The sequence below is a fragment of the Phascolarctos cinereus genome, unplaced genomic scaffold (assembly GCF_003287225.1).
Source record: "Phascolarctos cinereus isolate Bilbo 61053 unplaced genomic scaffold, phaCin_HiC Scaffold_1;HRSCAF=81, whole genome shotgun sequence".
Taxonomy (NCBI): Eukaryota; Metazoa; Chordata; class Mammalia; order Diprotodontia; family Phascolarctidae; genus Phascolarctos; species Phascolarctos cinereus.
Window position 1 is genome coordinate 227,118,459 of NW_027555514.1, and position 13,646 is coordinate 227,132,104.

The following is a 13,646-nucleotide window of genomic DNA, read 5'->3' on the forward strand; positions in this document are numbered from 1 at the left end:
ATATAAATCTGACTAGCACTTGGTGATGACAAACAGTAGAATAATTTTAAATTCTGAGTCCCCAAGCAAATTTTACTCTCTCCCAGGGCCTCCCAGAAGTACTCTTTGTCAGGAAAAGGCCAACAGACAGAAGGAGATGTCTGAGAAGTAGTAATATCTGTGAAAAAGTAAAATGTTACTGACAACAGAAATTGATATTTACTGAATTTGTAATAATCTATCAGTAATTTGAGTTTTTCTCTAAACAGTGACTTGGATATGTCAGAATTCCTTATTAATCCGAATGCAGGGCCTTGCCGCTACAATTTGATTGCTGTGTCCAACCACTATGGAGGGATGGGAGGAGGGCACTGTAAGTTGACATTTTATATATTATCTCTAGTCATGGTCTATAAACATCAAGATTTTAATTATAGATATTAAAGGTGATGTGGTTTTTATGGTATGAATTTGAACTTGTTAATTTCTTGGGGGTGGGAATGTCGGTATAGTGAAAAACAAAATCATTGTCCATTAGAGATAGATTCTTAAGATCAATCACTGAACACCAACTGTCCACCCCTAATTTGTTTAACAGAGTCTTGTATTTCTCTGTAGCAAAAGATTAATTTTAAGTTTCATCCTACTCTTACCAAGGAGTATCCAAAAAAATAATAGTCTGTGAAATTGTACCTGAGTTTACATACAATGATGTTTTATGGCTGTCTTAAGAGCATATGATTAAGGAGCCAAGTTTTGCTTTCTTAATCACAGTTGTTACTTATCTAACACAAAAAAATAAGGGAAGAGTGGAACAAAGGCAACAGGGTTAAAAACAAAAAGTGGGGATGTTATTTGTTCAGTAAAGATTTACTAAGACCCTATTCTCTGTTGGAGAGGCATTCTTATACATGCTGTGGATACAAAGATGAACAAACAACCATCTTTGCCTTCAAGATACTGGCGTCTTCCCCAGAGGTACAACAGATAAATAAATACAAGATAATTTGAAAAGAAAGAAAGCACTAGTAACTATGTGGATCAGGAAGGGCTTTGTAGAATGAGCCTTGAGGAAAAAAAAGAAAAGCTTTTAGGATTTATTAGTTTTTCTTTTGGCACTTGAAATGGTAAATTTGCACCTTTGTGAATTAATTTAAAAAGTACTTAGGTACCAAATATATGATTTTTTTAAAATTAATTTTTTTCTAGAAAATCTTAGAATAGTGAAACTTTAGAGTTGACAAAAGTATGGCAAATAATTTCCTTGGTATATAACTTGGAGCAGAAGTGATGTTAGTCTCATTCAAGTTGTTCAATATTGCAAATGGTCTGTAAAAAATAACTCCTAACCAACACACAGGTAATTGCGTATTTTGTGGATTTTATAAAAGATATGTTTCATACACACAACACACACACACACACACACATATGTAGTTTTAGGCAAAATATTGATTACTCTCTAAAGGGACCATGTTTCACTCTAGATACTGCTTTCGCAAAAAATAAAGATGATGGAAAATGGTACTATTTTGATGACAGTAGTGTCTCAACTGCTTCTGAAGACCAAATTGTGGTAAGTACCTGCTTTTGTTGTCTCTAAATCAAAAGGATTTTTTAGAGTGTTGAAATTAAATTAGATATGAATAAAAAATACCCACAAAAAGGGATATAGCCTAGTTAGTTTTTTATATAAGTATTCTAGTGATTCAGGCCTGATAAACATTAGTTCTCCTTGATGTAAGGAAATGTAGAGTTACCAAGCAGATAAGTCTGTCCTTTAAGTTTGAATAATAACAGAGACAAGGTTGCAACCTTTTCATAGGGGCCCTTCATCTATTCTCCTCTGGAATCTTGCTTCATCAGTCATCCTTTCTCTTGTCTTATTCTTTCATCTTTTCCTCTGCCTACAAGCATCTTCATTTCTTTCCACCCCTTCTCTAGTACTCTGGCTCTCTTATCTTATCAGTGCATATTTTCCCTCCATGCAGATCATATTATGCAGATCATAATCCATTCATGCCTTCCTGGCTTATGCCAGTCTTGTCCATGAACTCATAAAGTTACTAAAGAGGGTCCACCCAGTATGCTGTTCCTTGTGTTCTCTTGACAGTGGGTGGATATTAGTGAGTCAATAAACATTTGTTAAGCACTCCTATATACCAGGCACTGTGCTAAGTCCTCAGATTTGGTTACCCAGAGAAGTTCATCAGTATTGTAAGTCAGTTTCATGATGGCATATTTGCATGAGTTCTGGATTATGGACTAGGCTCTTGCATTTTCCCAGTCACCAGTGAAGTGAAGCAGAGTGGTATACTTGCATGATGTTTTCAGCAGTGTTATCAGACACCTTCAATGAGTACAAAAACAGCATCACAGTCAGCTACCACACTGATGATAAATTATTTAACTTGAAAAGGCTGCAAGCCAAGACGAAAATAGAGGGAGAGGTGGTGCATGACTTTTTGTTCACAGATGATTGTGTACTCAGTGCAGCCTCTGAGACTGAAATACAAGAAATCAGTTTTCTACTGCTGATGCTAATTTTGGCCTGACAGTTAACACCAAAAAAAAAAGATGTCCTCCGCCAGCCAGCACCACACCATCCTTACGTGGAATCATGGATTACAGCAAATGAAGAAATTTTGAATGCTGTAAATAAGTTCACTTACTCTGCCATCATACCTTCTAGGGATGTACATATTGATGATGACTTAATGCACATATTACTAGAGCCAGCTCAGTGTTTAGGAGGCTCTGAAAGAAGGTGTGGAAGATAAGAGGTATCAGGCTGCCTACCAAACTGAAAGTCTACAGAGCCATTGTACTGACCTCATTGTGATATGTCTGTGAAGCCTGGACGGCATACCAGCATCATGTCAAGAAACTGAATCACTTACATCTGAGTTGTCTTAGGAAGATTCTGAAGATCACCTGGCAAGACAAGGTACTGGGCATTGAGATCCTATATTGAACTAAACTGCCAAACATTCAAAATCTGTTACAGAGAGCGCAACTCCGATGGACTGGCCATGTTGTTCAAATGCCAAACATATCTTTGCCTAGAGAACTCACACAGGGCAGGCACTCAAATGGAAGTCCCAAGAAGCAGTTCAAGGAACCCTCTCAGGAACTTTGGGATCAGTTATGAGATATGGGAGGCACTGTGCCGTATGAGCAAAACAGAATTGCAGTAGCTCAAAAGAAACATGAGATGTGCACGTTTAGAGACTTCTCCGCTCCAGATGTTCATATGGACTATTTGTGCCCAGCCTGTGGTACAACCTTCTGAGCTTGTGCTGATCTTAGAAGTCACAGTCAGACGCATTCTATCTTGACTCCAACATACTGATGTAATTTTGTTCTTCTTTGAGCACAAAGGACAACAACCAAGCAGTGAAGCATTCAGAATTTTAAAAAAGAGGCAGAAGACATTCCCTGCTCTCAAGAAGCTTACAGTCTGATGGAGGAGACAGCAAGCAAAGAAATATGTTCAACCAAGCTATTTGCAGGGAAAATAGGAAATACTTTTAAAAGAGAAAGCACTAGAATTAAGAACAGTTAGGACGGCCTCCTTTAGAAGATAGGATTTTAATTGAGGTTTGAAGGAGGCCAATACATGGGAAGGGAGGAGGGAGGGCTGTATTCTAGGCGTGGGGGACAGTCAGAGAAAATGCCTATAAAAAACAAGTCTCATTCATGGAACAAAAGCCAGTGTCACTAGAGCAAAGAATACATGGCAGGGAGTAAGGTGTAAGCAGACTAGAAAAGTAGGAATAGATTATGAAGAGCTTAGAACGCCAGAGGATTTTGTATATGATTCTGGGGGCAATAGGGAGCCTCTAGAATTTGTTGAATAAGTAAAGGTGGGGGCAAGATCTGCTTATGTGATATGACTAGATGTGTGCTTTAGGAAAATCACTTCAGTGGCCTAGTGAAGGATGGATTGGAGTTGGGAGGGACATGAGGGAGGCAGGCTCACCAGCAAGCTACCCGAATAGTGTGAGCATGAGTTGATGAGGGTCTGCCCCAGGGTAAGGTAGTAATATCAGAAGAGAGGAGGAAGCACATTCAAGAGATGTTGCAGAGGTAAGATTGACAAGCCTTGGCAACAGATTGTATATGGGAGGGTGAGGGGAGGCAAAAGGGGGTAAGAGATAGCAAGGAGTCAGGGATGACACTTAGGTTGTGAGTCTGGGGGACTGAGAGGATGATATGATGTTGCCCTCAAGAGTAATAGAAAAATTAGGAGGCAGGCAGGGTGTAGGGGGAAAGATAATGAATCCCATTTTCAGCATGTTGAGTTAAAGATGTCTTTTGGATGTCTAGTTCAAAATGTGTGAAAGGTAGTTGGAGATGCAAGATTAGTGGTCAGCAGAGAGGTTGGGGCAGGATAGGTAGATTTGAGAATCATCAGCATCATGGGAGCCAACGAGATCACCAAGTGAAGTAGTACAGAGGACAGCGTGAATAGGGCCCAGGATAGAGCCCTATGGGACATCTATGGTTAGACAGCATGACCTGAATTAGCATCCAGCAAAGAAGACAGAGAAGTGGTCATATAGCTTTGGAGAAACAGGAGAGAATGATGTTCCAAAACCCTAGAGAGAATAGAGTTATCAAGGAGAAGAGAGTAACCCCAACCCTAAGCCCGGCACCTATCAAAAGTCAGCAGAGAGGTTGAGGAGAATGAGAAAAGTCACTGAATTTGGCATTTAAGAGGTCATTGGTCATTGATAACCTTGAGGAAGTTGGAAGCCAAAATGTAAGCTATTAAAAAGAGTGAGAGGAGAGAAAGTGGAGACACCTATTGTAGACGGCCTTTTCAAAGAGTTTGATCACAAAGGACAGAAAAGATATAGGATGATAGTGGAGATGGATCACATGAGAGTTTTTGAGAATTGAGAAGACATGTACATGTTTGTAGACTTAGTAAGGAAGGAGCCAGTACACAGAGATTGAAGATAAGTGATAGAATTGAGATTAGAATGGGACAGTCTGTTGGAGGAGACAGGATAGAATGGTATCTCTTGAACAAGTAGAAGGGGTTAGCCTTGGTAAGGAATAAGGTTACTTTATCATGTGAGACAGGAATGAAGGAGGAGATAGTGGCAAAAGGCATCTAAGTGATAGAAGATGAAGAGGGGAGGAGGAGGATTTGGAATTCACAGATGATAGGAGATGAGGAAGAAGGGAGAAGACAGCTTTGCCTTAGTACCTCTCTTTTAAAACTATTCTTTTCCTGTAGCTTTAAGTACCCTTTTTCTCTCCCCTTTTGTCCTCAAAGTGTATACGCCCATACCCAGGAAGAGATTGGCCAGCTATTAAAGCCAGCCTAATTTTAATGACCTTCCGATAACCCTTAAAATTATTTGCTTGCCTCGGTCTATGTTTTATTATAGGATATCTCAATCCAGGCATGAAAAAATCTAGATCCAATAGATATCCTCTTCCTGTCTGTCCACCTAGTCCATAGTGCTTTTTTTTCCTGTTTACTGTTTTACATATAACATGCTTAGATTCATTGAGCAGAAAAAAATTACCCCATAAAGAAAGTGATTTTCCCCATTTGGTCAGTTGCTTAATAAAGCTCTAATAACTTGCTAAAATAAGTAAGTAGTTTTGTTCCTCAAATTGTACAAATAACTGTTGACCTCATCTGTCAGTATATTTGTATCTTGGATAGATACTGCAAATACAAAATGAGAAGAATTCAGAATTGAATGAGGAGAGAGTGAACTGTATTTATTGGCTTTGGGAAATTACACCAGTCTTTTAATGAACCCAAACTTCTGCCTGAAAACAAAGGCCCATCTTTTTCAAGCCAGTATTCAAGTGATGTATATTTGCAAATCAAGAAATACTATAGTCCAAGAAGAATTAAAGTTGAGGATCATTCAAAGAACTTTAAAGAAGATTATGTGGCCATGAGCAGACTGCACACATTACAAAACAAGGAATTATACAAAAGTGGTGTAAAAGGATGGTATCAGAGAAATATGTCTCTTGTCTTTCAAAAAAGATTTGCTTCAGCCCAGCCGTCCTTCCAGCGTGCTTTCCATCCTCTCCTTTCCTGCCAAAATTCTAGGGTAGAGGTCAGCAGACTCATGACACCTGCTTGCTAAGAGGGGTTTTTCTATTGTTAAATCACATTATATTGGATTTTAAAATATAAAAATCATTCTTGGGCCACAGGATTTGGCCCTCAGATAGTAATTTGCTGAGCCCTTTTCTAGAGAAGTGATTTTACACTTGTATGGGTTTGTACTTCTTTCATTTAGTTCAATACCTCCAAGTCAGTTCCATCTTCCTGTGCCTCCATTTTCTCATCTGTAAAGTGAGCAAATTAGAGTAGATGGTCTCTAAAGTTGCTTCCAATTCAAAAAACCTTATGATCCTTGGGGGTCTACCTTCTTCCCAATTCTACTGAATCTGCCTTCTCAATGATGACTTTATTTTTAAATTTTTTCTTGTTGATTTTTTGTTTATTTTTTATATTTTATATTTTTATTTTATGTTTTATATTCATTTCCAAATACATCCCTCCTCCATCCAGCAAGCCATCTCTTGTAATCAGGATTAAAGAGAATAAAATGCAGTTTAGCAACGTTAACCAACACATCAACAAATCTGACTCCACAAGTAATGTTCCAGACCCATGGTCCCACATCTCTGCCAAGAAGGGAAGAGATAAATTTTTTCATCTCTCCCTTGGGGCCAAGTGTGATCATTATAATTGTATGTTGTTCAATTTGTTTTTTCATTCTAGTGTCAAATATAGAGCTGGAAGGCAATTTAGTCCAAATCCTTCATTTTACAAATAAGGAAACTTAGGCCTATGAATATTAAGTGACTTGCATAAGATCTCACAGGCATTAAACACCAGAAGTGAGATTTGAACCCAGTTTTTCTGCCTCTAGAGTTAGTACTGTTTCCACTGTACCACACTGCCTTTTTATTTATTGCATTGTTGCAAACATTTTATATATTGTTTTCCTGGTTCTGCTTGCTTCACTCTTCATCAACTTACCCACATGTTTCTATGGTTCTTTGAGTATTTTTTATTCATCGCTTCTTGTGGTTTAGCACAATTCCATTACGTTGATGTCCAGCAGGGTTTCTTTTAGCTCTTACCCGATCAGTGGATATTTGCTTTTTTGTCTAGTTCTTTGCTACCATGACTGTTTTCACTCCATCAGAAGCCTTTCTGTGTTTGACTTCCTTGGGATATGTATACCTAATGGAGGGATCGTGGAATAATTTAATCCACTTTCTTAGATTAAATGCAGATGGCTTTCTAGAGTTATTAGACCAATCCATTTCACTGATCAAGTATTGCATTACTGCACCTTCCTTTCTGCAGCCCCTCCGCTCTTGACTATTCCCAACTTGTGTCATCTTTGCCAGTTTGCCTATTGAGGTGTAAAATATGAGTTGGTTTTGATTTGCGTTTCTCCTATTATTAATGATTTGTAGTCATCTTTTATAAATAGTTTGTAATTATTCTTTTGAGAACTGTTCGTGTCCTTTGACCACTTATTTATTGGGGAATGGCTTTTGATCTTATGTACTTGTGTTAGTTCTCTATAGATCTTAGGTCGAGTTTGTTTGGTTGTTTTGGTTTTTGTTTTTTTAACTCCAGTCAACAGCTTCCTCTTCATCTTAACTACATTTGTTTTGTTTTTACAAAAGTTTTTCAATTTTGCATAATTGAAATTTTATCCCTCATATGGTTAAGAATTTGCCCCTTGCCCATAGCTATGAAAGGTACTTGATCTTATTCTCTTCTAGTTTTGGGAATGAGTTGTTTTGTTTTGTTTTGTTTTTTTAATGATGTGACCTTTAAGGGATTTTTCTGCTTTGAGTATATTGTGGCATGTGGTGTACGATGGTGTAAATCAGATTTCTGCCAAACTGTTTTCCAGTTTTCCCAGCAGTTCTTCTCAATTAGGAAGTTTTATTTTCTTGAGTTTATTAAAGACTACTTCATTGAGATTGCTTGATTCTGATTCTTCCTTATGTATTGTTTTACTTTTCTACTTTTTTTAAACTTACCTGTTATTATTTTGCCTCACTCTAAAAAGTATCCCCATGGTAAAAAAAGGGTATTTTAATCTCCAATCCCAGTGACCTTTTCTTAGTCATTATCCTCCTCAACTTCATAATGGCCCTTTTGACCTCCTCTTCCTTTTAAAAACTTGGTTGGTTTTTTTTTAACTCCAGTCAGCAACTTCCTCTTAATCTTAACTAGCAGAAATTTTGTCAAATCCTACATTCTGGGGATACAGAGACAAAAGTAAAACATTTTGTGGCCTCAATTAATCTACCTTCTGACTGAGGCAGACGTACCTGTATAAACTTAAACAGAATATATACAAAAATAACACAAGTAGTTTGAGAAGGGAGAGTACTAGCAGCTAGGGAGCTTGGCAAAACCTTTCAAAAGTTGACACTTGAGCTGAGTTTCAGAGAAAGTGAGGGATTCCAGAAGGTGAGGAAGGAGAGTGAGCCAAGCCCAAGCGACAGCTAGGCCAAAGACATGGAGACAGGAAATGGAGCACTATATATGAGGAACTGCAAGTGGAGTAGTAGGATCAAACCTTAGAGTTTGTGGAGAGGGGGAAAGCTAATAAGAGGTATGGGAATATAGGAGAGAACCAGACTGTGAAGAGTTTAAAATGCCTGACAGAAGAGTTTATATTAGATCCTAGGAGTAATAGGGAGACACTGAAGTATAGATTGGGTGAAAAAGAGGGGTGGATAGTGACATGGTCAGACCTGTGCCATAGGAAAATCACTTTTATCAGTCATATTCAGGATCAGTTGGAGTAAGGAGAGATAGCAGGTAGTGGGACCAACTAGGAAGCTATTGCAGTAGTCCAGGTGAGAGGTGATAAGGGGTCCTGAACTAGGGTGATGGTTTTGTGAGAAGGGGACAGGTATCGAAAGTGTGTTTTGGAAAAACAAATGACAAGATTTAGTAACTTATTAGGTATATGGATTGAGGATGTGTGAGGAGTACACCATGATAGCAAAAATGTCATACCCCTGGTAGTAATAGGAAAGTTCAGAACGTAGGGTTGTGTGGGAAGAAAATATTTAATTTTTGACATGTTGAGTTTAAGATGACTATGGGACATCCCAGTTTGAAATGTCCACTAAGCAGTTGGTGAGACTGGGGTACAAGAGAGAAACTAGAGTAAGAGGAGATGGTTACCAAGTGAGAGAATATAGAGAAAGAGAGGAAAAAAAGAGGACCCAAGTCAGATCCTAGAGGTCTCACTCACAGTTAGTGGACATGACAATTAATGATTATCCACCGGAGAAAAGTAAGTAGTGGTATAGAGAAAATTAGGAGGAGAACCAGGAAAGAACGGTGTCACCACAACCCAGAGAGCATCATGTCCAGCAGTAGAGAGGGGATCAGTTGTGCCAAAAGTGGCACAGAGGTCAAGAACAGTGAGGATTGAGAAGAAGCCATTCGATTTGTCAATTAAAAGATTGGTGGTAACTTGGATGGAGGCTAATAAATAATAAATTTTATCTTCAATCGGCTTTCAACTGAAAGCATCACGCAGTTAAAAGAATATATTGGCTAATTTGATTGCCATCAGTTCATTTGGATAAATGAGGGAGTTGGTGTAGATGATCAGGAAGGTCCCTTCCAGTTCTAAAATTCAAAGAATTCTGTTAGATCAGAAACTACAGCTTTCTTTCTGAGTTTGTAATTCCTGGACAGGGCTGTGTATGTATATAATCAATATTTAGTACATATTTTAGATGCTGTTTTGAACTAGTTTTGATTTACCCTTAATTACATTTACAATATAATTATGTTATTTAGTAATTTGTTGGTGTAGTAGTGAGTCTGAAATAGTTTTTATTTATGTAAATAGGATTCCTCACTCGGTGTTTTTTATCTTATTACTAGAAAGAAAATACACAATGGTAAGTTTTAGGCCAATAGATGTTTTTTTTTTAAAGTAGTTCTGAGTGCCTCAGCTAAATTCCTTTTTTATCCTGTCTACCTTCATTAAGTCACATACTATTCACTTACTTGACTTCATCTTGCTTCTCAACCCATATCAGCCACCATCTGAAAATCATTACTATGTTAACACTCTTTGTCTGTCTGTCTGTGTGTCTGTCTGTTTGCTCCTACAGTCCAAAGCAGCATATGTGCTCTTCTACCAGAGACAGGACACTTTCAGTGGAACTGGCTTTTTTCCCCTTGACCGAGAAACTAAACAAGGTGCTTCAGCTGCCACAGGCATCCCATTAGAAAGTGATGAAGATAGTAATGAGAATGAAAATGATATAGAAAATGAAAACTGTATGCACACTAACTAATGAAAGTCCTAGAAGCCATAAAAGAGAGACTTTCCTGCAGGTGGTTTCTGTTGAAATAATGAAGTTACCCACCACATTAAAACAGAAGTCTGAGATGGGGAGTTTCAAATAAAAGAATGTAAATCCTTTATCAGATTTTAACTTGTGCAGTACTTGAAGTGAAACACAATGAAAACTTTAACAGAAATTGTCTCTTAATACATTAACAGTCTTGTACTTACAAGCTAAATATATATAGGAAATCACAAATAAACCCCTTTTAAGTTTGCTGCTGTTTTGATGAATTATGTTTCTTTGATTGTTTTGGATGTGAGTTAACTGATGAGAAATGTTAAATTTGTGGATGTTGGTCATTTAATTTACTCTAATAATTCTGCAAGAAAACAATGACTGAACCTAGTTTTTGGATGAACTTATTCATGTATATTAGGCAACCATTCATACTACTATGCTATTTAGCTGCACTAGTAAATGCGGCATAAATACTGCAGTAGTCTTCTTGGAAAACCAAATTTTCATGTCTTTCCCTAATAATCAAGCTGGCCTATTAAGAAAAACTGAATCATGATGGAAGAAATAAGCTCAGACAAGTTATTTCTCTGTGTGGTATCATTAAACATCAAGAATATTATGTTCCTCCAACTGCTGCTGTGGAGAAGGCTCTAGATTTTTCACTGCAAATGAAGTCATTTTTCAGTTAAATATTCCTTATTGCTGTTGAATCTATTACTTAGACATTAAAATTCTTAACTTGCGTATAAGAAATGCATAACTTTAATCTGGTATCAGTCCAAAGTTTAAATTTGTGCTGCTTATTTTTCTCTACCCCATTTTTTTTCATAGTTTGGCAACTTTCAGCTCTCCCAATTATTATAAAATAAAGTCAGACTTAATAGTATTCTATATCCATAGTAATAACTGTACATCAAGCATAGATGAGATTTTTTTCATATACTTGCCTTTAAATCATTAATGGACAATTGGCTTTAAAGGTAGGTCTGTTAATTTTCTTTGTGTGTTCCTGATGGAATTCACCATAGCCTTACAGCTTTTCTCAGAAGGTAACTTGTTATAAGAGAATTGGCATTTGCATGTTCCAGAGTCAGAACCTGTACAGCATACAAAGCATACAAACCTTGAATTTGATTTAAATTAACCACATTCAAGGATTCAGGATGCCAAAAATATGTGTGAACATTTTAATCATTTTTTTATTTGCTGCTTTCCCTTTGATCTAGTTGAAAGAATGTATTGTTGATTGGCATACAATACTGCCTTTAATAGGAAATCTTTTAAGTGCTGGGACATACTTCACATACCTACCTATGACCTGAGGAATTGCTTTGTGTCCCACTGTTATTGAAGCAAAAAGTATGATGTTCTTCACTTGAACTAATCAAATACAATAGGTTATAAATTGTGTATTGTAAATAAAAGTTCACTCTGTGAGTGCACATTTTGGTAAATTATTTATTTATGTTAGCATTAAAGTTAAAAAGAGGGGGGAAAGATGCATTTGACCAGGATAAACGAGGTATGTTGAACATGGCTTTTGCTTTATACCTTGATATTAAAGCTGGTGTTTCATCCTGGTATTTTAAAGCTGCTTTTTGGATTTTTTTTTGTTTGTTTTTTTTTCTAATGTAAACTAACCTCCTGCATGACAGAGGTTAAAATTTTGTCTGCACTTGAGTTCACTTGAGTTTACATTTGAAATGTGCATGTTTATTTATACAGATTTCAATAAAGCTATTCAAGGCCTTATTTAGTCTTTCATTTCTTACTCTGAACCTTTTGACAAAATTTTTTATTTTATAGGTAGGTGACCAAAATGCCATTCATTAGTTATTATATCATATCATAATTATAACTTAATTATTTGAAATGCTTCAAAACAAAAATGTGTCATCCTGATAAGGGCATATCATAAAGGCCAATTTTAACTAAATATCTCTGTTTTGATCCAGATGCAAAATAGACTAAGCAACATGTTCATTTTTCTGAAAGAGAAACAAAAATTCAAAATTGTTTTTCTGCACCTAGATTGTAATTTTTAACTTAACAGGGATAGATACGTGTAAAACCAGAGATCTAAAATAGGATGGAGTCATAGTAATCCAGCCCCCTTTTTTACTACTGAAACTGAGGACCAGAGAATTTTTCACTTAACTCAATTTTATACACCTTGATAAAGAAAGTAAAAACTGTCCTAACACAGCTGTAAATGGCAGAGACAGAATTTTAGCTCTGGCCTAGTGACTCCAAGTTCAGCGCTCTTTTCACTATGCCTCAATACATTATAACTAATTCAATGTTTTAAATTATTACTATAGGGATAGAGATTTGAGCTGTGATTTCACTCAGAGAGGAACTTAACCCTCCTTTTCATTTGTAGAAACTCTACCAGAGAGTGGCTCAGTACTTTCTCTGCAATTTTAAATCTTAGGAGGGGTGATCTGCCCCTATCCTTTAGCCAACAAAAGGAAAATTAAAGCAGTACAAAAAGTTTAAACACAACCTCTAATTTAAAAGAAAAATTAACATTAACACCTTTGTATTTTAAAACCCTAACAAGAAGTCAAATGACTTAGCTTGTTACAGTCTCTCCAGCTTTATATGAGTATGTGACCATTTTTTAAAGTAGCTTAATTTAACCAAAACTGTTTTTTCATTAAATTGCATATCACATTTCTCAGAACTTAACCCCCTTTTAGATTCCGTCTGTTTCCCCAACATAAGATCTGGGATTTTTTTTTTCCATATCTACAAATGATGCTGCAATAGATTTTAGGTTCCTTATTCTTTTTTGTTGTTGTTAATTTAGAGCATCTAGAGTTCATCTCTAGAAAGGAGCCTCATTGTCATTGAGTTTCTAAAATTTTATTTCATATTTCTTGTACAAATCATTGTTTCTTTTGTAACCCTATATTTTACATCCATTTTTTCTGGCACCTAAATGCAAAATCATCAATTTGTGACAATGACTGAGTGCTGAGCCATATAGACAGTTTAAAATCAGGCTTGTTGCTTTTCTCACTAATTAATTGCTTTTATTAAAACAGAGGTAAGCCTTAGAAGAAATGAACCAGTGAATAAGAGAATTTCAGGAGCATACTGTAGTTATTCAGAGTGGGAACCTACCCTTTCCAGGTTTGACCTTAGGTGATCTAGGTGCTGGCATCTAAGGTCTAGAATCTCAGAAGAACAGGAAGAAAAGTGAAGAAAGATGTTAATTTCTGAAGCCACAAAAATCTTTGCAAATTAAGCGAGAAGAAATGGTAGGATTTTGTTGTTGTTTATTTATTATTTTTGTCATT

At 36.6% G+C, this 13,646-nt stretch overlaps 1 protein-coding gene across 5 annotated transcripts in view; it reads left to right on the forward strand.

Annotated features, from left to right (window-relative positions):
• The window catches only part of USP15 (ubiquitin specific peptidase 15), a 197,136-nt gene that overhangs the window by 142,859 nt on the left and 40,631 nt on the right, over positions 1-13,646 (forward strand). For 4 of the 5 annotated variants that reach the window (XM_020990165.1, XM_020990166.2, XM_078146101.1 and 1 more), the window contains 3 exons: positions 249-352; positions 1,467-1,555; positions 10,144-12,093. In XM_020990165.1, coding sequence (XP_020845824.1) covers positions 249-352; positions 1,467-1,555; positions 10,144-10,329 — 379 coding nt within the window. In that variant the 3' untranslated portion in view covers positions 10,330-12,093. Of the gene's footprint in view, positions 1-248; positions 353-1,466; positions 1,556-10,143; positions 12,094-13,646 lie in introns of those variants that run through there. The other variant, XM_078146099.1, reaches the window with a different exon arrangement.